At 46.4% G+C, this 22660-nt stretch overlaps 2 protein-coding genes across 6 annotated transcripts in view; both read left to right on the plus strand.

Annotated features, from left to right (window-relative positions):
- Positions 1 to 1967: 1967 nt before the first annotated feature.
- Positions 1968 to 11459, plus strand: HNRNPA0 (heterogeneous nuclear ribonucleoprotein A0). Of its 2 annotated transcripts, XM_074884240.1 has the most exons (2): positions 1968 to 3069; positions 11313 to 11459. In XM_074884240.1, the coding sequence occupies exons 1-2, from the start codon at positions 2291 to 2293 to the stop codon at positions 11356 to 11358; spliced, it is 825 nt and encodes a 274-aa protein (XP_074740341.1). In that variant the 5' UTR covers positions 1968 to 2290; the 3' UTR covers positions 11359 to 11459. The 2 variants fall into 2 exon arrangements, with proteins under 2 accessions (XP_074740341.1, XP_074740340.1); XM_074884239.1 differs by lacking the exon at positions 11313 to 11459 and having other exon boundaries at positions 1968 to 4887.
- Positions 11460 to 11470: 11 nt separating this feature from the next.
- Positions 11471 to 22660, plus strand: part of KLHL3 (kelch like family member 3) — a 55892-nt gene continuing 44702 nt past the window's right edge. Inside the window, exon 1 of one of the 4 annotated variants that reach the window (XM_074884234.1) lies at positions 11471 to 11550. Coding sequence is in view for 1 of the 4 variants with exons in the window: in XM_074884233.1 (XP_074740334.1) it covers positions 17693 to 17706 (14 nt within the window). In the remaining 3 variants the exon portion in view is untranslated. Of the gene's footprint in view, positions 11551 to 17564; positions 17707 to 17930; positions 18049 to 22660 lie in introns of those variants that run through there. The other 3 variants (XM_074884236.1, XM_074884233.1, XM_074884235.1) reach the window with 3 other exon arrangements.

A 22660-nucleotide genomic window follows, 5' to 3' on the forward strand; every position in this document is an offset into this window, starting at 1 on the left:
GGTATTACATAGGGGACTTCAAGGAAGATTTTCACAGGTCAAACTCTTTGGAGGTGCAGATCTTATGTGTCTGACAAATACTGCAATGATCAGAAATTCTCAACCTGTGCTAACTGGTAGAAGTAATACAACCCTTTCATAAGGAACAGCGTCCTAAAAAAATCTTGGAAAACATCCATGGAATTATCATCATAGATGAGACAAGACAGACTCGCTTTTCAGGATCTAGTGCCTGAAAAAGCAAAGCAATGGAAAACAAGGAACAAGAGCAAACAGGGAGAGGTGCCCAAACAGAAGAGGAAGTCTCATCATCCCAGTAGACCCCACAGTATATTATCATATAGATTTAGTTAACAAAAAGAGAGAGTGCGTCAAGTACTCTGTGCACAGATGCTTTAACACTTCATGAGTTCTTGAGGCTTGCACTCACTTTAATATATTCAATTATGTGGTTATTTTTTCGAAGATTGTCTCAATGTCTAAATGGAAACTTTATCTCATTGTGGAAATAATAAACAAAGGAAGAGGCTACCTGAAGAGTATTGTGAAATTACCTTCACTGAAGGTTTTAGACACACATCAGTTATCTATGAGGAGGACTAAGTTAACACGAGTTTTCAGAAACTGCGTGGTGCAGGTGCTAATGTGCCTCGTGAAATGGGAACTGACCTTTTCACTTTGAAAGAATTTCCTACATAAACCCCAGTGGGTGTAAGGCCAAAAAAAAAATCCTGTTTCTGATGAAAAATTCAGTATGTTGCAAATAGTGCTGCAGTCTTCAAGCTGACAATGTTTAAGGTACTATTAAAGGAAAAAGAAAAAAGGAAATACATCTCACTATTAGTCATTTTACAGAGCCTGCACACTCTTGAGCAGCTCTAATTATTTCTCTAAGAAAATACCTCCTTTTCAGAGCTAAGGAGAGGTTTAAGGGTGAGGAGGCAGTAATAGGGTTGGAAAGAGGGAAACTAGCGAGTAAAGCTGCCTGAGAGATTGGGTAGCTGGGAGCATGCTGGAAAGGGAAAAATGGACACAAATGAGGGAAGAAGAGCCACGTAACGCTAAAAGGGAGCAGGCAGGACCTGGACAGAACGGAACGGTTCAGAACCCCGAAGCGGGGTGTCGCTGCCCCTCAGGAATACACGGGCCGCGTTGCCGTAAAGCCGGGAAAGGCGAGCGAGCCGAAGGAAATGAAGGTGCGAGGCTGGAGCTGGTCGAGGCAGAGCACGAACACGGTCAGGAGGTAAAGGAGGTCCTGCCGGGCCGGGCCAGCACTCGGCCGGCGGGTGAGCCCTGCTCCCGGCCCCCGCCCGGCGAGGCCGAGCCGTGAGGGGGCAGCGGCCCCCATGCCCGCCTCCACCCGCGCCCCTCAGGCGGGGGAACAATAGCGAGGCCGTGGGAGGGGGGGGCGCTCCGGGGCATGGCCCGGGTGGCGGTCAGGGCCCCGCCGCTCCGTGGTGGGGCGGGGGGCGGGCGGCGCGGCCGCCTAACGGTCCCCGTTTCAAACGCTCCCGCGCGAGCCGCCCGCGGAGCCGCCGCGCGCTGCCCCCGCCCGCGGGGCGGGGCCGCCGAGCAGAAAGCGCGCGGCCCGGCCGGAGGCGGCCCATTGGCTGCCGCCCGCTGGCTTGACGCATTGGCGCGGGCCGGGCCGGGCCCCGTCCCGCCCCTTCTCTCGGCGCGCGCGGGGGGCGCCCAGCATCACCGGCCGCCACAGCGCGGCTCCATTGGCCGCCCGGCGCGTCTGTCACCGGCGGACCCCGGGCCTTCTGCCGACGCGCGGCGGAGGTCGCGCCCTCTGATTAGCCGTCGCGCTCGTCGATCGCGGCCGGAGCCCCGCCCCTGACGGTGAGTCGCGGACGGTGCCGGCGGCGCGCTCTCATTGGCTGATGCGGCGCGGGGGGCGTGCGCGGCGGCGGCCGGGCGGGCGGGGCTCCCAGCGTCCCCTTTGTGTGGGCACCAGTCGCCGGCCGAGTCTTGAGAAGTAGCAGCCGCCATTTTGTGCGTGCCTGTGTTTTCCCCCCCACCCCCACCCCCCTTTCTGCGGGAGCGGCGGCAGCCGGGACGCCCCGTCTCTTCTGCTGGTCAGGTGAGGCGAAGCGAAGGCGTTGGGCCAGGCCGAGGGAGCCATCGCCGGCGGCTGCCGCAGCCGTGAGGTCGCGCTGTTCGCAGCAAGCGAGGGGGAAGAAGCGGCAAGACGGAGAAGGGGGGGAAAAAACCTTCAGAGCTGCCCCCCAACAGGAGGAGGAGTCTCGGCGCCAGGCCCAGGCGCAGCCCCGGCACCGGCGGCAGCATGGAGAACTCGCAGCTATGCAAGCTGTTCATCGGTGGCCTGAACGTGCAGACCACGGAGGCGGGACTGCGGGAGCACTTCGCGGCCTACGGTACCCTCACCGACTGCGTGGTCGTGCTTAACCCGCAGACCAAGCGCTCCCGCTGCTTCGGCTTCGTCACCTACTCGGCGGTGGAGGAGGCCGACGCCGCCATGGCCGCCTCCCCCCACGCCGTGGACGGGAACGCGGTGGAGCTGAAGCGGGCCGTGTCCCGGGAGGACTCGGCCAAACCGGGGGCCCACGCTAAGGTGAAGAAGCTCTTTGTGGGCGGCCTCAAAGGGGACGTAGGCGAAGGGGACCTGGTGCAGCATTTCAGCCAGTTCGGCCCGGTGGAGAAGGCCGAGATCATCGCCGACAAACAGAGCGGGAAGAAGCGCGGCTTCGGCTTCGTCTATTTCCAGAACCACGACGCCGCCGACAAGGCGGCCGTGGTCAAGTTCCACCCGATCCAGGGCCACCGCGTGGAGGTCAAGAAGGCCGTGCCCAAGGAGGACATCCAGTCGGGCGGGGGAGGCGGCGGCTCTTCCAGGCCCTCCCGGGGAGGCAGAGGAGGAGGAAGGGGTCGGGGCGGCGGCGGATCCGGCAACCGGGATCACAACGGCCTTTCCAAAGGCGGCGGCGGTTACAATAGCTACGGCGGCTACGGTGGAGGAGGCGGCGGCGGCGGTGGTTACGGCTCCTATGGCAGCGGTTCCTACGGAGGCGGCGGCGGAGGGGGAGGCGGCGACTACGGCAACGGGTACGGCGGGTTCGGCAGCTACAGCCAGCACCAGTCCTCCTACGGCCCCATGAAGAGCGGCGGAGGAGGTGGAGGAGGGGGCGGCAACTGGGGGGGCCGCAGTAACAGTGGACCGTACAGAGGAGGCTATGGTGGGGGAGGCTACGGGGGCGGCTCTTTCTGAGCGGGAGCGCCCATAGCCATTGGGGGTGGCGCGGAGAGCCCTCCCTTTGATACGGGGCAGCTTCTAAATGGTTTCTCCCCTCATTCGCCGAAGGGCAGCTCCTTTTAAATGCCTCCCTGCTGTGGGAGCAGCTCCTAAATGCCCCCTGGGGGTCGCCTCTGCTGCCTGTGCCACTTCTTTCTCTCTGAAGATGGACTGGGCCCCACATACACATACTTTGTGTTACAGTCATTGATGGACTCTATTTTTTTATTATTACTTGGACCTTGGTCGTTTTTATACTAGCAACGAAAAAAATGTCTTGTTTTAATTTGTTTTTTGGGGGTACGGGGTGGGAAGTGTCTTGCTGATCTGGAGTAAAAACTGGGGAGGGTTATGGGGGAATTTCCTTTGTTGTAAGGACTCGATACCTGGCTACTACATTTTTTTCTACAAAATCTACTCGGATCCCATGACTGAAATTAACATTTCTGTAAAGGAGGAAAAAAATCGTTTTTACGTTTTTTATTTTTTAAATAAATCATTGTGTTCATTGACCTTTACATGTCTAATTTTTTTTCCTAGGATCCATTCCGTACGGTTTTAAGGCTTTTCTAGGTTTGAAGCCAGCGTTCTTCTGCTTTAAAATCTCTATGTACTTAGAGTAAATATTTTATTGCCAGTAAAGGTCCTAACTGACTTTTTTGCTACCCCCCTAGTGGATTTATTGGTTTTCAAACACTCGACAGAGAACTTTTTGAAGTACTAATCCGTGGATGTGGTCTGTTTTTTAAATATTCGTTCTCACGCAGTTTGTGTGCATCCACCATCTTGTACTAGGCAGTTTGACGTGCTGACATGGTTGGTCAATTTTTTCTATAGGACTTTTCCATCAACGTATGTACTGTGTAGTTTTGAAGAAATAGTTTGTGTTAAGCATGTGCTTCATTCATATAAAATGTTCAGAATTTCCGATTGCTTAGTTTCAAGTCCTCTTATCGGTTTGTCTGTGTATGATTCCTTCCAGGAAAGGGTCGACATTTGTCCCTTCTATTAAACGCATACTTGTTTTCATAGTACCGGGTTAACAGACTTTTCTCTCTGAACTATTGTCCTTCGTTAAAGTTCCCCGAGAATCTCTCGCAGCACCATCTACCGACAGGATGGCAGCCCCTTGCTGCAGGCTTCGTTACAGCAGGAGTAAAGTTGGTTCGCTAATAATTGTACTAGACTTCTGAAAGTTATTTTATGCCACTAGATGACTGGTGTAGAATGCAATGACACCTGCATGTGAATAAAGATGGGCTCCATGAGTATTGACTGGAAAAAAGGAATGGATTTGCAATACCTGCCTCAGCACGTATAATTTTTTTTTTTTAAGAATTGCAATTGCCCATATTTCAAAAAGCGATAATCTAAACTACATGGGCAAAGTGCTATGATAAATGAGCCAGCTAAGTGTACCAGTAACATAGGTGCCAGTTGTAAAGCAAAAATATCTGTGTAGTCTGCTTGATTAACAAATGTATATTTGTAGCCCTTTCACGCAATAGAATTAAAGTTTGTTGTTTATTAAAAAGCATAATGTTTTAGGGGAAAACTGCCTTCCTGCATAGAAATATAGAATAGCAACGTTTATGGGTTTATGGATATCAAATAAAGATTTGAATTCCTTATATGCTTGAGTGAGAGTATGTATGATACGGGGCATGGATTTAAAAAGTACAAAGTTATTTTGACTTCAGGTTTCGAAGCACTTAGTCTTTAATGCTGATGCTTTATGGGACTGCATCTCAAAAGCTGATTTTTTGCTTTGCTCCAGATATGCAAGATGTATGTGTAATTCCCACTGATTTCAGTGGAAAGTTAAACGTCTAGGGCTTTGTGCTTCTGGGCTGAGGGATTTCGCATGAAATTTCAAGGTATTGTCAGTAATTTTGATGTCAATCTAACCAGACGCTGGTTTTAGTTGAAATAAGTGCTTTTGTTGCTATTAGAAATAAAATTAGCATTAACTTAATTACCTATGTGAGCTTAAATAAACAGGACAACCTTTTGGTATCATCCGGATTTAAACTAAGAGCAGAGTTTCCTCTTGATTGTGATAATTTATGGCTCTTATAGTGAAACTGGATCTCTGGCATAGTTTTTGTAAGTAGGTTCCAAGTAACTTGCTATTTGCAATTATATTGTAATTCTTTTATCTCAGAAGCTTGTTGCCTCTGTTGTGAACCAGTATCACTGATATGTTGTTGAAGGTGCAAGTCATTTCAGAGAAGTATCTGTACAACACCGCAAGTGCCAGCTCTTGTTGGCGGGCAGCTTCAGGTGGTTGGTTTTATTTCAGTTCACTGGGCTTAAAGTTTTCTTACTTTACCTTTGCACTTTAAAACCATGTTGGACAGTTATCCTCAAACTTCACTTGAAGCACAGCTTTCCTTTTTGCAGCTGAAACAGATTACTGAGTTCTAGGTCTTGTGTTTGGACATATGATTTAGTTAGTCCCTTGCAATGGTGGATTGCCTTAACCTTATCAAGGGACAGCCTGGTTTTGAAAGAAATAGTTAAATGCACTTCTGTGATGTGGTTTGTCATTTGACTTGGGAAGGTAAAGATTTGTACACCAGCTATAGCTTTATGGTATTTGCACATGTTATGTGCCATGAAAAAATGTGCTGATATAAGAAGTAGGTTTTTAAAAAAGTGGCTTCATGTGTGAAATCTGACAGTTTTGCCAAGCTATAGCTTGATGTTGAGAATTGTTGTACTGAAACGTGCTGTTTGATTACCTGTACGTAATAGTCCCCTTGTAGGCCTAGCGTCTTCGAGAACAAAAACTAGATCCCAGAAGTTGCATCTGTATTAGGGAGTATGCTACCTAATTTCTCTCTCAAATGATTGTCATCTGTTTAGCAAAGTTCTGTGGTGAGTGTCTTGAGTAGGTGGGACTTGCTCTACTCTGACCTCTTGTCTCTTGGGAGCAAGGACTTCCTTGTGACAATGCAGGTAACGCTTGAGAGGCTCGTGGAAGTGCTTGTTCAATAAGGGGCAGCAATGCTGGGATGTACCATGGATAGAGAAAGATGCCAATTTGTATGGGATAGCATTAAAGTCACAGTGACTTAAAGACTCTCTTTGAATATAAACCTGTTTTTAGTACAGTTCCTCGTAAACAGAAGAGATTTGTGCTAAAGCTTTGCTTATGTATTTAATGGTATTTAGAAATTTTCTGACCTCTGGGTGGATTTGTCTGCATAGAGCTGCATAGGAAGAACTAAGATGCTGGCATGTAAATAAAGGAAGTTGGTGACTGCACAGTTGCTCTAGAAGGGTCATAGAGAGAGAAATAAGGTAACTTTAGTTTGTTGTTCCTTAGTTTGTAGTCTCGTTCTGAGGTATATGTGTCTGAAATTATCTTAATAATTGAATGGCCTTCTCAGGAATGATTGCTGGATTGTGTTGGTTTCACCTGTGAGAAATGGGAAGTGAGAGCAATGAGTTTACTTTCAGCATTTAATAATGAAAGTAAAAGTGCATTAGTTTTCTTAAAACACAGATGTTCTTTTTATTTTTGTAATCTGCATGAGCAAAAAGAAATTCCCCCCAACAAGGCTTTTCGGAGACTGCAGTAGCACAGTATAGCTCAGCATGTTGTCATGTGCACAGTTTTTTAATAGTAATGGATATTCATGTCTGAAGTATAATTTGTTCTTGATTCTGCTTCTTATGTGACTTGTAAATTTTATTTGGCTAATAAAATTAGCCTAACATGCACTTTTATAATACTGATGACTACTGTGTTAAAAAGAGACATGCTAAACACCTGTATACGTAATGATTTGGTACTTGCACAAATCAGTGGAAGCACCTCTCACTTGTTTGCTTTAACATTAGGTGATGAAAAGGTAGTTTATAACAGCAGTAACAGCTGAAACAGCTTTGATAACAGTCAATCTCTGTGGCTCACTGACTGTATTACAGCTTGGACAGACTTGCAAAATAAAAGCTGTGCCTTGCCCTGCAGGCTTGTGTGGTATCCTTAGGCGGACAATCTTTACCCTCCGGAATTGAGCAAGCTTTCGGGTTTGTGTTGTGTGTTGAAATAGTTGCAAGCAGCGGAGCTGCGCTGCTGGCTCTCCGGAGTCCCAGTTCCCCTTACAGGAGCGCAGACCTGCTGGGAGGCCAGCGGCGGGCACCGGCAGATGTGCTTGAACTCTTGTCAAATACTTTGTGCATACATACTTAACGATCAGTGTAGCCAAAATATTTAAGATGGTTAAAAATGTATTTTAAAGTTCTCAAATGCTTTATGGTGTTTCTTTCCTCCCTGTTTCCCCCCCCCCCCCCCCCCCCCCCCCCATCCCAGCTTAGATCCCCTCTGTAAAGCAAATTTTGCTTTCATTTAGCATTGAAAGACCTAAGTGGATAGTGTAGGTCAGAACACTGGTTTATTATCCTGCCCTGTCAGCTGATACTATTGTCACCGTATAATGGCATTCCTCTTGCTGCTGAAAAGGGTCTGAGCCTGAGTGGTGCGGAGGACCCCCATTCAAGTCTGAAAATAGAGCAGCTTCTTTATTCCTTCTAAAATGCAAAAGTTTGGTTTAAATTGTTAATCTCTAAAAAATGACACTGAAGGGCATCTTTCTGATGTGCACACAGTAAACAAACGTGGTGCATTTTGTGAGAATGGGATTTTGCTCCTGCAGTCTGTGAGATAACTGGTTTTCTAATAGAAGGTAGCTTATACAAGTTGCCTAAAAAGGATTGCTTGCCCTGTTGTAGCTATTGTGGATTACTGTTTACCACATAATCAACAGTTTGTACCACATTTACGTAGTATACATTGCTATGGACTTCTGCTTCCTAAGTCATTTAATAGGAAGAAGGCATTTCTAATATGTTTTTCAAACTGTGTGTCTATATATAATACCTTGGATTAATATTAGGTGATTGAAAGTGTAACCCCCAAAATTTCAGTCTTTCGCCTTAGCCAGAGGTGTAGCTTACAAACCAATGGCTTCTTTAATATTTCTTTGTATAACTGATTATGTGATCTGGTGTATGCAGCCCTTAAAGATGAGTTTTCTGCTTGTTATTTTTGTGTTTCTTAAATGAATAAAACAGTTACATCCCTGCTTCACTTTAAAACGTGTTTCACAATGCAAGCACCCCATAAGGAGTTCTGAGCCAGTCTGAGCAAGCACCGTTGGCTTTGTTGATGGGCTTTTTTAGGTCTCCTATTGAAGTATTACTACTCTATTATTTCTGGTATGTGCGTGTATACGCACACACCTACATTACCTCTACTTCCACTTACCTTTAATGAGTATTTATTTGTACTGTAAGTATGACTGTTGATGGGTGTCAGATGTGTATTATAGCAAGATGAAAGTCTTTCTGCTATATCTCTTTTCTAGGACTTTTCTATCATTTACCTGTATACTAGAACTTGTAAAGAGGCTGATGGAGTTGGGTGCTTTCCTCCTTGATGTTCCTTTCACAAATCCTAGTCTTTTTGCCTTCTCTGCTCCCAGAACTCCTCAATTTCAGTTATGTGTAAAGGGGAGGAAATACATAGTCACTTTTGAACTGATACCTCTTGTTGGTATGGTTCTAAGTGTTTTAATAATATCTATATTCCCCCATCTCATGGGGAAAATGGGTAGTGAGAACACTCAAAGAGCAAGGGCTGTAAAGCTGTAGTTTGGTGCAGAAGAGAGACATTCTTCAGATTCTTGTATTTCCTGTAGTTCTATCTACTGAATAGACTGAACAGTTAAAAAGATGGAACACTTCAGGTCTAGGCTGTAGCAAAAAACCCCACAAAAACCCAGCAAAAAAAGCATAAAAAATAAAATTCAAGTACTGATCTCTGTCCTTGGTTCAGCCTTTGCCAGTAGGAGTCCTAAGCTAAAAGTTGCGACAGTATTTTCTGGTACTTTGCCACTGCAGTTGATGTTGGTATAATTTTTTTGGGCTAAAAGTCTGTTGGTCAAAGCTGTAGTATTGCCTATTGCTATTATAGAAAGCATCAAGCTTAGAGCGCTGGCTATTCTCAGATTGTCAGGCATCCAAGTAACCAAAGCTCCTTAACTTTGAAAACTAGATGTCAAGCCCAGTCAGACTAATAATGCCATCTGTCTGAGGCATCTGGATATTAACCCTCTTAGTCTGATGCATAGAGTTTCATTCCTGAATGCTTTCACAAATGGAAAATAACACAGATTTGGAAAGAACAGCCCTTCCTCTAAAAAAAAAAAAAAAAAGAAATTGAATTACACTATGTAGAGCTATGTATAATTTTGATACATACTACTTTCATTAAACTACTATAAATATCTCTCCATGTGTAATGCAGTAAGGAATTGATGCCAGTTTAGAAAGGGATTAAGTTTCTGGCTGGAAATGTGTCAAGACGTGCATTTGCTTACTACCATCAAAGTACAAATCACTGATGAACATTGCAGAAAAATTCCTTAGAAGCAGAATGAGCTGACGAATCTGAAATTCGGTTGTTCAGATGCTACTTTATACCACGCAACTGCCAACTAGTTTGTCTCACAGAAACCCTGTTCTCACTGGGAATACTGTTTTGAATTTGAAAGGCATGTGAAGTTACACATCTGAAAATATACTGTTAGTCTGTAATCTAGTCATTGTAAAAGATGCATATCATCTCAGTCTCTTCTGTTCTGTCTGTAACTTTTCCTGCTTTCTGTGGTTTTACAATGAACTTTTTTTATTTTGTAAGAAATTTGGATTTCCACAAAATCCTGGAGGGAAGGAAGCATGAGTCTAGTCCCTGCAGGCACTGGTTGGGAAGAAAGATCAGGAGTCCAGCCCCTATTTCCAGCCCAGACTTGGATTAAAGCAACTCTGGATAAAATGCACGAGTAGTGTGTTTGGGACTGGAGGTTCATGCTCTTTTTACTTGTTCTCTTTCTCTGTGGGTCAACCATCTTGTTTTCTTTACTGCATGCTAAGACAGCTTCAGTGGAAAGCCTCCCTCTCCCAGCCACACACCCTGATGAACACACAACAACATGGGCAGGGCATGGCCCTGGGGGGAGGCTGTGCTTACCTAGCTATTGTATAAAAGCACAGCACTATCAGCTGTGTTTTGAAATAATTTACTCTTATTTCATCCTCTGGGTCCCCTCCCTTCTCAAAAGGGATGTCCTCTGGTTTCGGGCTCACTGACTGCTCCCTGTCTGGGTTGCAGAGTCGTGAAAGATTTATGATGCTACGTTCCCAATTCTCTCTGTGTGGTTATCTAGTACCTTTTCACATTTGAGTAATCTTTTAAGTTTACTGGGTAACAAATTCGGCCAAAGTCCTTCACTGTGTGATTTCATTTGGACTTGTTTAATTTCTCTTTCCACCCCTGCTGGTATAATGATGCTCTGTTTACTGGAGAGAGCTCCTCTGAGTCCTGTCTGATTGCAAGTTCAGGACTTCTCCCCCTGAGATCACTGCTGAACTGCAGGATGGTTGTAGTTGTAATTGCTAATGTCTCTCGCATAGGATATTTAGCAAAGTGCATCTGCAAGAGAAGTAATGCAAGCTTTCTACTGTTATTTTCATGGAGATACAGCCTCCTGAGAGAGAGAGATCCCTGGGAGCACAAGGGTGAGGGGGTTTCAACCCTTTGCAGTAAGTAACCTGCCCACCCGTCCATTATTTTGTGCAATTTTAAACATAGGCGAATTATTTTTTCTGTAATCATATCACTTGTTACTGAGAGTTCTCTTTTACTCACTCAGCTCCAGCTAGAATCCGGGCTTCCGCTCTGTGGTATCAATGTTACTTTTAAAGCCTCTTTGAGGCATGAGTTGCTCATGAATCAGCACCACGTGTGTTTTGGAAAAGTTACGTTGGGTTTGTGTGTAGCTGGTGGCAATGGGGAGCTCTTGTTTTTTGTGTACTGCGGAGTCAGCTGAGAGGGAGTTGAGAAACATTGCCTTTGGAAGGAAAACTGGGAAGGAAGAGCTGGGCTTGGTTTATTGCTGGTGCTGCTCTAGGCCAAAAGTGTCGCAATGAGCTGGTGCCACACGCTCTCTAATGACTTCTCAAAGCGTGTTTTCTTTCTCCCTCACAGGGTGCACTTCTGTGTGGAGAGCGAGGATGGGAAAGCTGAGCCCTGAAAAGCACACCACAAAAGTCCTGTAAGTGAACAGAAACCCGAGCTGAGCCCCTGACATTACAGTTCCCACTCTGAATATGCTATGGAGATTGAGCAGAAAAAGGTTTTCGCCAAGAAAATACCAAGCAGGATAATGAAGAACAATCCATTGTCTGCGAGGAAGACATGCTACATGAGAGCTTTTTCTGTTCAGGTAAAATAATATGCCTGCAGAAACAATCTCACCAAAATTGGCAGCTTGTGGCAGCTGTGTGATTTACTCATTGGTGTTAATGTTGCAACATGTGTTACAATACTAGGGTGGTGGACTGTGTTTCTTGGCTTTTGCAAAGAACAAAAATGAAATTTTAAAAAAAATTTCAAGAAGAGAGCGAGGCAATGAGTGTACAAGGAGTAATAGTAAAGAGACTTGGGTTGGGGTGGCAAGATCCTGGATAAGGTTTGTTTATGTTGGTCTCAGAGTTACAGTATACAAATACTAAGTCATACAACACATTAATGAAGCATATGGGAAGTTTCCCGTTATTACAGAAGGTAGTAGTGGAAGCATTAAGGGTTATATTATAAAGACAAAGAATCACATTAAAATTATTTGTTTACACTTAAGCAAAAATCTTTGGGAAAAAATTTTGGACTATAGCCTAAACTTTTTCTCAAGTCCATGTGTTCAGGCTGTAGCGAGAACTGTACACTTCAGTAGGTGCAGAAATGGGAGTCAAAACTATGGAGTCATGAGGCAGAGGGACTTGGTAGTATTTAGGCGTCTGAATGCTGGTCTTTGCCTTTGTTCCAGTGCCCACAACAGTTGTTTTTACAGCTCTCTTCCTGAATGTTAATTTTTCCTTTTGAGCACTCTATCTGAAAACCTTCCAGCAAGTTTCTGATAAATACATATGAGTACAGGGCAGGAAGTCTGTGCCTCTGCCATAGCTGACTACGGGTGACATCAATTGCTTATGCTACAGGAAAGAGTAAGAGGAGGAGCAGGAAGAACGTTTTCAGCTGATCTGCTACTGCTGTGTAGGGTGAGCAATACAATGGCTTAACCCCAGAAATCACAGCCTGGGGGCGAAGGTGGCCAGGCGTTGTTATTCTAAAGGTGGTAACATTATGATGAAACTACTGAAGTAAACCCACTATTTTAATAATAGGAAAGGTGATTTATGTTAAAGAGTAAAGGAAAACGTATTTCATAAACCCCAATTGTGCTGGCCCGCAGCAGACAGGAGTGTGAAAATGGGACATCTACCAGCAGAGGGCAACAGTCCCGGAGGCGGGGGGGGTGGGTGCTGATGGCTTCCGCAGCATCTCCGCCTGGGGAGCAGGATCCTGGCGGGGGCAGAGGGCTGGAGTGGATGCTCCAGAGCTCTCCTCTACAAATCACACGCTTCAGAAAGCAGCGCTGCAGTGGGAGTCTCTTACTTCGTAAGCTTCAGCTGCCAAAACATCACTGATTCCAGCTCTGGGAAGGTCCCTACCTAGGAGGTCTCCTAGAGCTTCCTTTGGAGCCTTGTGGTAACTTGGATCCCTGTGGGTTGCTCTAGTAGCTAAACTTTAGCTGCTGTTTTGGTTTTGTTGTGTGAAAGCACTATGGCACACTAAATTCTAGCAGTGGTCAGGCAGCAGATACCTTCAGGACTTCTCTGCCAAGGCACCTTGTGCTCTGGGTCCATTGGGAGCCACTGCAGCACCCGAGTGCCACCTCCAAGTGACTTCACTGAGATACCAAGACATCTATTTCAGTAGATACCTTTCACTGGTTTTGTTATATTAATTTCCTTAGTGGACCATATTCCAGAGAACATGTGGTCTAAATACAGATCTGTCTAATATTTACTTAATTAGAATCACAGAGTAAGTTCAGTTGGAAGGGATTTCTGGAGGTGATATGGTTCAGACACCCCTCAAAGCAGGACCAGCTTCAGGGTTAGATCAGGTTGGCCACTCAAAGATAAATATATATACACTTAGTATATACATTTATAAATATATATATGTAAAACCATATATCATTATTTAAAAAAATCTTTTAAAAAAAAAGAATGAAAAATAATTTAGGCTGAGAAGATATAGCATTGAAAGCTTCCATGAATACAGTGTTTTATGTATACCTTTCCCAGCTCTTCAATGCAGAAGCCATAGTTTTTTAAGAAACTTGATTAACAATTTGGTGGAGGGGATTATGCAACTAAAAAGGAGAGCTGCTACAGATAGCAAATTGTTTATGACATGGATCTCTGGAACTTGTATATTGGCATATACCTGGAAACAGGTATCTACAGGGGAGTGAGGGTTCCTGAATCGTTGTTTGCACTGTATAATCCTGTGATTTGGGGCCTTGCCGAGCCTGGAAGTGGTTTTTTTCTGCCTTAATGCAGTTTGCTTTCTGCCGGGTTTTGGGGAGAGGGCTCTTTCTGTCTTCTGCTGAAGCTGTGGAGATTGACAGGGTGTTGTCCGAGCGTATTGGTACTCTTCACAGAATTGAATTCTCAGAAGCACTCGATATGCTTTACTTGCAACCTTAAACCAGCTGCCAGACCTTGGGCCAGGAGAGAGTTTTGGATCAGATTGGCAGGGATTGTTTTCATTCCCTCCCTTCCTGGCATTTTTATTGAAGAAATTCCTTGCTCTCATAGGGACACGGGCAATGCTTTGATCTCTCCTCTCCCTATGGCTCATTAGAGTTGGGGGATTTGGTCTTCCGCTGTAGATCTGAAGATTGTTGCAGGAATCTGGAAAGGTTTTGGTGGGCCAAGGGATGGTGGTACTGGCTGGAACAGGCATTCTCTGGACTTTCCTGCTCTGAGCATGGGTTATATGGTTGTCAGTGATTGAAGGTAGATTAGATGTGGGAGGAATTTAGGACTACTTGGGATTAGGAATTTTGAAAGAGGCTGGAAAAATTCCACCTATCAACTGTGACTAATTCCTTTTATCGGGGTGCTTTTTCAAGATATCAATCTTTGCACTTTTGTATTGGGGTTGTTACAATTATTTTGCAAGGCTGATATAAAGTAATCTCTACTGGAACATGCTTTTGTTCCATTCCAGCAAGGACTATTCACCAGTTTGCTGTTGTTGCTGTTGTCTGTCACTGGGATTTACTTTTCTGTGGTTGCTATTGGCATTTATAGAGTCCAGCAGTACACATGCCGGTGGGGCAAAGCATGTAAGAAGGTATTGCTGGTTTGGCTCAACCTAGGTTGAGCCTAGTTCCCAGGTTGACTGAAGTGAGATGTAGATTTTTATGGTGAAAGCCTAATATTTTGTTATTTAAAAGCTATGTGTTAATAAAAATACACAGGTACTTCACAGCAATTTCAGGACCTGCTCTTGTGTCTGGACTTTTTATGGTTTCTGAGGGATTTACTCAATGGAAACAAGCTCTAGCCCTCGTTTTCTAGGTAAATTCTACAATTTTTAGTATAGTTACTTTTTCTCTGGTTTGAACTCATGTCTTGCAGTTTTGCAAGTTGTGCATCAAGAGTGTAAGGCTGAATGGACGCTGGGGAAGTACTTGAGGAACTGGATGTTAAACTGGGATTTTAACAGGATTCTCAGAGAGAAAATGCAGGAATTTGGCCTGAATCCTGTGTGAGGTTTGACTTTATGGCTTTATCTGTATTTCTTCTGTTTATGGGGAGGTTGCCAAATGGTGTTTAAAGAGCAGGACTCTTGGCTCTCCATCCCCATGTGACTTTGATAAACTCCTTTAACTTCCAGGTGTGTTTTCTTATCTGAAGAATGGGGGTGATGACTAGTGAAGATTCTCAACAAGCTTTTGTAACCCTCATGTGGAAGGTGCAATAGCATCTGTTCAATCCTCATTGCTGATACATTTTGAAAGATGTATGAAACTTAGGCTGAGGACATGGTTTGAGGAGAAGGAGTGGTGGTGAACGCAGTTAAATCCAGTTGGTGGCTGGTCACAAGTGGTGTTCCCCAGGGCTCAGTACTGGGGCCAGTTCTGTTTAATATCTGTATTGATGATTTGGATGAGGGGATTGAGTGCCCCCTCATTCAGTTTGCAGGTGACACCAAGTGGGGCAGGAGTGTTGATCTGCGTGAGCATAGGAAGGCTCTACAGAGGGGTCTGGACAGGCTGAATTGATGGGCCAAGGTCAATTGTATGAGGTTCAACAAGGCTGAGTGCTGGGTCCTGCACTCGGGTCACAACAACCCCCTGCAATGCTACAGGCTTGGGGCAGAGCGGCTGGAAAGCTGCCTGGTGGAAAAGGACCTGGGGGTGTTGGTCAACAGCCGGCTGAATATGAGCCAGCAGTGTGCCCAGGTGGCCAAGAAGGCCAACAGCGTCATGGCTTGTATCAGGCATAGTGTGGCCAGCAAGACTAGGACAGGGATTGTCCCCCTGTATTTGGTCCTGGTAAGGCTGCACGTTGAATACTGGGTTCAGTTTTGGGCCCCTCACTACAAGAAAGACATTGAGGTGCTGGAGAGTGTCCAGAGAAGGGCAACAAAACTGGTGAAGGGTCTGGAGCACAAGTCCTATGAGGAGCGGCTGAGGGAACTGGGGGTGTTCTCTGGGTGGGTCTGGAGAAAAGGAGGCTCAGGGGAGACCTTATTGCCCTCTACAACTACCTGGAAGGAGGTTGTAGTGAGGTGGGGGCTGGTCTCTTCTCCCAAGTAACAAGTGATAGGACAGGAGGGAATGGCTTCAAGTTGTACCAGGGGAGGTTTAGATTGCATATTAGGAAAAAATTCTTTGCTGCAAGGGTTGTCAAGCACTGGAACAGGCTGCCGAGGGAAGTGGTTGAGTCACCATCCCTGGAGGCATTTAAAAGATGTGTAGATGTGGTGCTTAGGGACATGGTTTAGTGGTGGGCTTGGCAGTGTGAGGTTAACAGTTGGACTTGATGATCTTAAAGGTCTTTTCCAATCTAAACAATTCTATGATTCTATGAAATGTAGAAGAGTGAGGTAATTTTATTTACAAAGAGATGGAATGTCATTTTGCAAGAGAAATCTCTTGGTACTTTGACTTATCTCTTTCCTTGGCACTAGAACATTTTGTGAATGGAAGAGTAATGAAGAAAGCAAATGTTTCTTGCCATTATTATAATTAACCTCTAGGGCCTCATCGTTATGGAATAAGATTGAGAAAATCTTTTAATAAAATGAGACAAAAAAAAATTATGTAAAACTCCCTGCATTTGTATCAATTGGAATAAAAACGGCAAGTGTGATTTAGTCCAGTGCTTCAGGCTAAATAGCACCTGCAGCTTAGAAGGACCCAGCTTACCTAACGCAGCTTGTATTTGGCCTGATGGATTGCACAGAGGGACCACTCGATTTTTATAAATTCGGGAACTGGAGGCTAGATCCTGCTTTTTGACGAGGGAGTGGGGAGACCTAGGGGGGCTGGGACCCTCTCCCTCGTCAGCAGGCCTGAGCATCGCCAGTCATAGAATCACAGAATTTTTCAGGTTGGAAAAGACCCTTGGGATCATCGAGTCCAACCATCAGCCCGACTCTACAAAGTTCTCCCCTACACCACATCCCCCAACAGCTCATCCAAACGGCCCTTAAACACATCCAGGGATGGTGACTCCACCCCCTCCCTGGGCAGCCTATTCCACTGTCTGACCATTCTTTCTGGGAAAATTTTTTTTCTAATGTCCAGTCTAAACCTCCCCTGTTGGAGTTTAATGCCATTGAAGCCATAGTCCTCTCCTGCTGCTGGCCTGGGCGCGGGCTTGACCTCGTGGTCAGTCCTGGGGCTTTTCACCCCCCTCAAACTTTTCTTTAGCCTCTAAATTGCAACGATTCAAGCGCTCGGCTCATCCGCCATCTCCCCAGGGCCAACTCCTGAGGTGTGGAGGCAACTGGTCTAAGGACTAAGACCAACAACCGGCGGATGGATGGACGGACGGGTGGACGGGCAGACAGTGGGGTTCCAGCTCTTCCCCGTCCTGCTGCCCAGTGGGCTCCCGCTCGCCACCATCGCTCGCCCCGTTAGGACGGCTCAGGGAGGGGCACCGACCTATTTCGTCCCCTGCTGCCGGGAGCGGGGGCTGTGCCAGCGGCGTTAACCGGAGCCTGGGCCGGGCGGCGCGGCGGGGCCGCCCCTCCACAGCTGCCGTTGCCCGGAGACGATCGCAAGCTCGCCGGGGGAGGAGGCTGCGAGGAGGAGGAGGAGGAGGAGGCGGGGGGCGGTGCGGGCTGCGGTGGCTGCGGCGGGGCGCGCCGGGGACGCAGCGCTCCGCTCCCGCAGGAAGCGGCCCGGGGCGGGGGCGGCCGCTCGCAGCCATGCCGGGCCCGGGGCGCTGAGCCTGCCCCGCCGCCCCCCCCGGCCCCGGCCCCCGCCGCGCCGCACAATGGAGGAGGAGAGGTGGGTACCGGCCGCCCGAGCCTTTGTGTGCGCCCCGGAGCCGCCGCTCGTCGGGGCGCGCAGGGATGCGGGGCCGGGGGGTGCCGTTCCCCGGGGGTGGAGATGCCGTTCCCCGGGGCAGCGCTCAGGCATCCGGGACGCGGCTTGTGGGGCTCCCCCCCCCCCCCCCCCCCCCCCCCCGCCTTAGTTCCTCCCCGCTTGCAGAAATACCTTCTGCACTAAGCGCCTGCCGTGTTCTCGCTGGATGGTGCCATGTCATGGTGACAGGCTTCGCCCCGTACAGCCCAGCCGAAGGAGCAGGGTGGTTTTTCGGGAGGATGTGTTTTAGGTCCGAATAACGAGGTAAGGGAGGCTGCTCCTGTGGGGTGTTTTCTAAAATCCCTCATGGAGCACCGGGGGGGGTGTGTGTGTGGGACACCCGTGGTGGTGCGCTGCAGGTCGCTCCATCGACAAGACGTGCCTCGCAAAACGCTGGGCTGCCTTTGCTTGCATCGTGAACCTCCAGCAGCCGGCTTCATCGTTCACTTGAAGACGTACCCGGTGATATTTGCTGCTTTTTTGAGTTATGAATGAAAACGTGGAGCTTTCAGGGGTCGATTTACCTGTACGTGGAAGCTGTACGCTGCGCGGGTGTCGTGGCAGGCAGGAGGGGATCCCGTGTCTCCCTCGGATGGTAGCTGGGCCACGTATACTGTATTTCCTGCAAGGCAGCTATTTTGCTCCAAAACCTGTGTACAAAAGTGCTCGCAGGGTCGACCTCATGTCCACTGAACGCATAAAAGAGGTTATTGCTGCACAGGGACTTCATAGATGCCGGGGAGATGTTTAGTGGTTTTGCTCTTCCTTCGTTTTTCCTCCCCTCTCGCAGGGTGCCTTTCACACACCAGAAGCTCACTTGTACCGCTTCAAATTAAACATTAAGCTGGTTTGGGTGGGGTTTTTTTTGTATTTTTTTTAAAAAACAGGATATGCTGAGTGCTTTCTTTTGTGCTGGTGACCCTGCAGGGAGCGGGGAAAGAGAGAGGGCTTGACCTGCTGGTAGTACTAATCGTCAGGGCTTGATAGAAGTTTTGTTTAAATATGATACATTGAAAAATTAAGCTGGGGTCAACCTCCAAATTCTGGAAATTTTCCCTCTGTTGAGGAAAAACACTCACAGCAGCCTGTGGGAGTTGCTTTCCCAGCTCTGAAGGGCAGCTTTCTACCCTTATGTGACTCAAGGGTTGCAATTGTTTGTGTTATTTAATGTGCAAAACAAAACTTTGTCTGCCACATCTCTCTTTAAATGTCATTGTAGGGCTTCTGCTTCCCGTAAGGGTGTGCATGGCCACCTCTGAATATTAGTCCAGATATTAATTAATTTCAAGTGCCTTGAAATCTTAGCTTGTCCTGCTAGATGCTAGCCCTTGGAATGGGTTTTCCTTCTTTTTTCCTTTATATGTATAAATGAGTCTAGTGTTTGAGGAAGTGGAGCAGAGCTCTTTTGATACCCCAGGCTGGGATCATCCTTGGCACTATTACTTATTAACTTTTTTTATGGTTACCTGCAATGGTCTCATTTTGACTGGAGGCCTTTTGCTGGGGATACAGCGGTGAAAAAGTCACCGGAAAAGTACCTGGACTGTTTTGCCTATTCCTTTTTTTTTCCAGACCATCTGTTTCAGTGCATGAAGGACTGTCCCCATCAGCATTTTCTCTTCCTCTGGAAGTGAGGAACGATTACCCAAATTGCTGCTTGTATTTCTGGTTTTCGGGAAGAGGAAGGTGCTCCTGAACTGGTCGCAGGCAGTAACGATGTGGGGTTTGACTCTTGGCAAGGAAAGCTGGAAATATTCACCTCCTTTTGGGTTCGAAAGGGCATGTTGTGTGGGACTCTGCTGAGGCTGCTTTGCCTGTTCGGAGCAAGTCCTGGGAGGAGGTGTTAAAAAATGACCTTGGTGGGTGAGCACCGTAGCTGGTTCTGTTCCTGGGTTTGTACTTCTGCCCTGCATTTCAACTCAGATCTGTGTCATGCAGATTAGGCCTCAAATTTTACACTCTGTGACTTTCATGACAGCAGAATTCCCCCTGGTTTTTAATGTTACTGTTTTTTCCATTTTTGTAGTAGGTGAGGAACATGTTATTGGTGCTTGCATCACCTCTGACTCTGGTCCCAAGCCTGCCCGGACTCAAATATCCTGATAACTTGCACATCCGAGTTGTTCAGTGGTATCATGTGCCCATGTCATTGCACATGGGCAGAAGCAGCCGGGACAAGGGGGATTTAAGCTGAAACATTCACATTTGGCAATAAATTATTTCAGAATCCTGATTTTCTTTTAATGTGCTGATAGGGACTTTCATTTTATGGAGAAATTACATAAGGCTGATCATCAGCATGGTACCCTGGTTCTGAATTTGCAAGATGTGTTTGAGTTTGAATAGAAAAAGGACCCCTGGAATGTTATTTTTTTTTGGTTAAATATTAAAACACCTGTAATTTTAACTTTTATCTTTGACTGGGGGTAGTCTCTTCATAGCATTTGAGAAATACAATATTTGCCTTTGAAAGCAAATGGTATTGTCATGATTGAGTTATTTTGTGTTGTTTCCATTACTGTCAGCAAAGACTTTTTTTCTTCTCCATAGTTCCTGAAGTCTGCTTTTTCCCTGAGGTCTCCTTTGCTATGAATATCCTTTTGGGGATCTGTTGTATACCAATTGTGTATTTTTCTAAGCTAATGTCTCCATGTTGATACAGGCACTGAAAAAATTCAACAAAATGGGAAAATAATATTGCTATTAAAAAAATAATAATCCTTTCCATTATGCTACCTTCCATAAGTTTTAATGATAATATGTTTCTCTGAAATCCGCTCAAAATCAGTGTCAGTATTTGTATTCCTTTAGTCACATTTTTTTGCTATCTTTGTATATACCTAAAGACAAATTCAGAAATTGAGATTTTTATAAATATGCCATTACAGTGACATCTTTTTCTTACTGTGTCTGCCTGACTTGAGGAGTAAAACCATTGGGCATAATGTATTTGTGCCATGATTTTGGCCATTGATTCTAAACAGAGAATTACGCTAGTTAAGGTAAAATGATTTTTCATTTTGCCAAGACTAAATTAATATTTTGGCCTCCATTTATCTTAGTAGAGGCATTTGAGTTTTGAACACTAGTAACTGCTGTTGGGCATCTGTCAAATTTTTAGATCAGGGCTGTATCAAACCTACCAGAAAGTGAAGATTAATATTTTATGGTGATGAGTATAACGTATCCCACAAAGAAGCTCCATAGGCTTTGAAAATTTGCAGTTAGCACGTCACTTTTAATATAAGTGCCTGTGGAGGCGCTGGATTGCCCGCACTGCGGGAGAGCATGTCGCTGAGCCCTGTGGAATCTTTGCCCAACCTTTGGGGGCTGAAGCTCCATGGTGTTACGGGACAACCCAGGAGAGCAGACCAAAGCCTGTGGTGCACAGGCAGGAGATGAGAGCAGCTCCCAGAGACACCCCCCCACCCAGTGCTGCACAGCAGGATGAGGCTGGTCTGGTCTGGACATGTCTGGAGTCCCGTCATCTCTCCAATGTGAGAGCCTGGTGGAGAGGGACTCACGTGTGGGCTAGGAGCTGAGCCCAGCCACTGTTCTCCCAGAAACATGAGCAGAAGCTCATCCCTCTCTGCTCGGAGGAGAGTGCATTTGAGATCTGTCCCTCCTTTAGGGTGAACTCCTGGATCCAGTAAAGCCAGTGGTAGAATTGGTTTTGACAAAACTGGGATTTTTGTTCCTGGGGTTTACCAGCTCTCTGCACGGCAATAATCTTGCCAGGGGACAGTTTAGCTCTAAGGAAGGCTTTTATTCTTCCACATAATCTACAAAGACATCTGTAATTACTGCTGGTAACTAAGGCAACCCAACTTTATAGTTGATACATGCATGCAGCAGAGCTATGGGTTATGGGTTTTTAAAATACCTTTCTGTTGGTTGTTACACGGCCACGCTCAGGCAGGAGCTGTGCTGTTGAGCCCAAGGGTAGATTGAGCCGAGCCCTGCCAGTGGGTCTTGGAGAGGAGGAACACAGTGTAAACGGGGATCTGATTAGCTTCACTGGCTTAATTGAGGACTTTCAAATCGGGGTTCATTTGTTCTACTTGGGGACGGCGTTGAAAGGCCACACAGGAGGTGGCGGTGGGGTTGGCGCTCTCTGAAAGGAAGAGCCTCTTTGCTTATTTTAAGAGAATCCTGCTGTGTCCCTAACAAGGATGTTCATCTGGCCCAGGGAAATGAAACCATTTGTTCGTTCACTTGGTGCACGGCCTCAGATAGCCCAGGAATAGAACAAATTGCTCCTGGCAGCCGGCTTGCGAGTCCCGCCGGTGTGGTGGCACAGCAGCTAGGCAAACGCGGAGGGGCTGGGGGGAAAGGCTCCGTGGTCACGGGGTGCAGGGGCACGTCCAGGTGAGCTTTCATCAGAGGACCCTGTTCCTCCTTTGCATTGCTCCGTTAATATAGTAACAGTGTAATAAGTGTAATAATTCTTAGTGTTGTGGGGAAAAAAGGCTCAGAAGAGGGCTATGCAATGCACTGTTTTAGTCTTGTCAGGAGTAGCTTTTGCTTTATGGCAGGTTGCATTTGCTTGGAGCGTTTAGGTTCTTGCATTTGTATGTTGGAAATGTGCTGGTGATCTCTGAGAGCGCGTGCATGGGGGTGTGAAATCTTCCTTGCAGATAAAATCATCCTCAGTCCATTACTGGAACAGAGTTCTGTGGAAGCTGAGTCAGTCTCAAAGATGAGTTAAAGGCTCTTGGCCATTAATTTTTCAAATGTGTTTTTTATGAGTCATTTGGAAAAACTTTAAATAGCATATCTTGATTATTTGAAACAAGTTTTTAACCAGACTATCTGCAGTATTTTCCTATGGTGAGCCTTTGGCAAAATGTGAAATCCACCCCTGCTAATAAAGCTG

This window comes from Strix uralensis, chromosome 14 (assembly GCF_047716275.1).
Source record: "Strix uralensis isolate ZFMK-TIS-50842 chromosome 14, bStrUra1, whole genome shotgun sequence".
Taxonomy (NCBI): domain Eukaryota; kingdom Metazoa; phylum Chordata; class Aves; order Strigiformes; family Strigidae; genus Strix; species Strix uralensis.

Excerpts from the sequence above, each read along its gene's own strand:
- HNRNPA0 (XM_074884239.1), top strand. The coding sequence starts at position 2,291 with ATGGAGAACTCGCAGCTATGCAAGCTGTTCATCGGTGGCCTGAACGTG.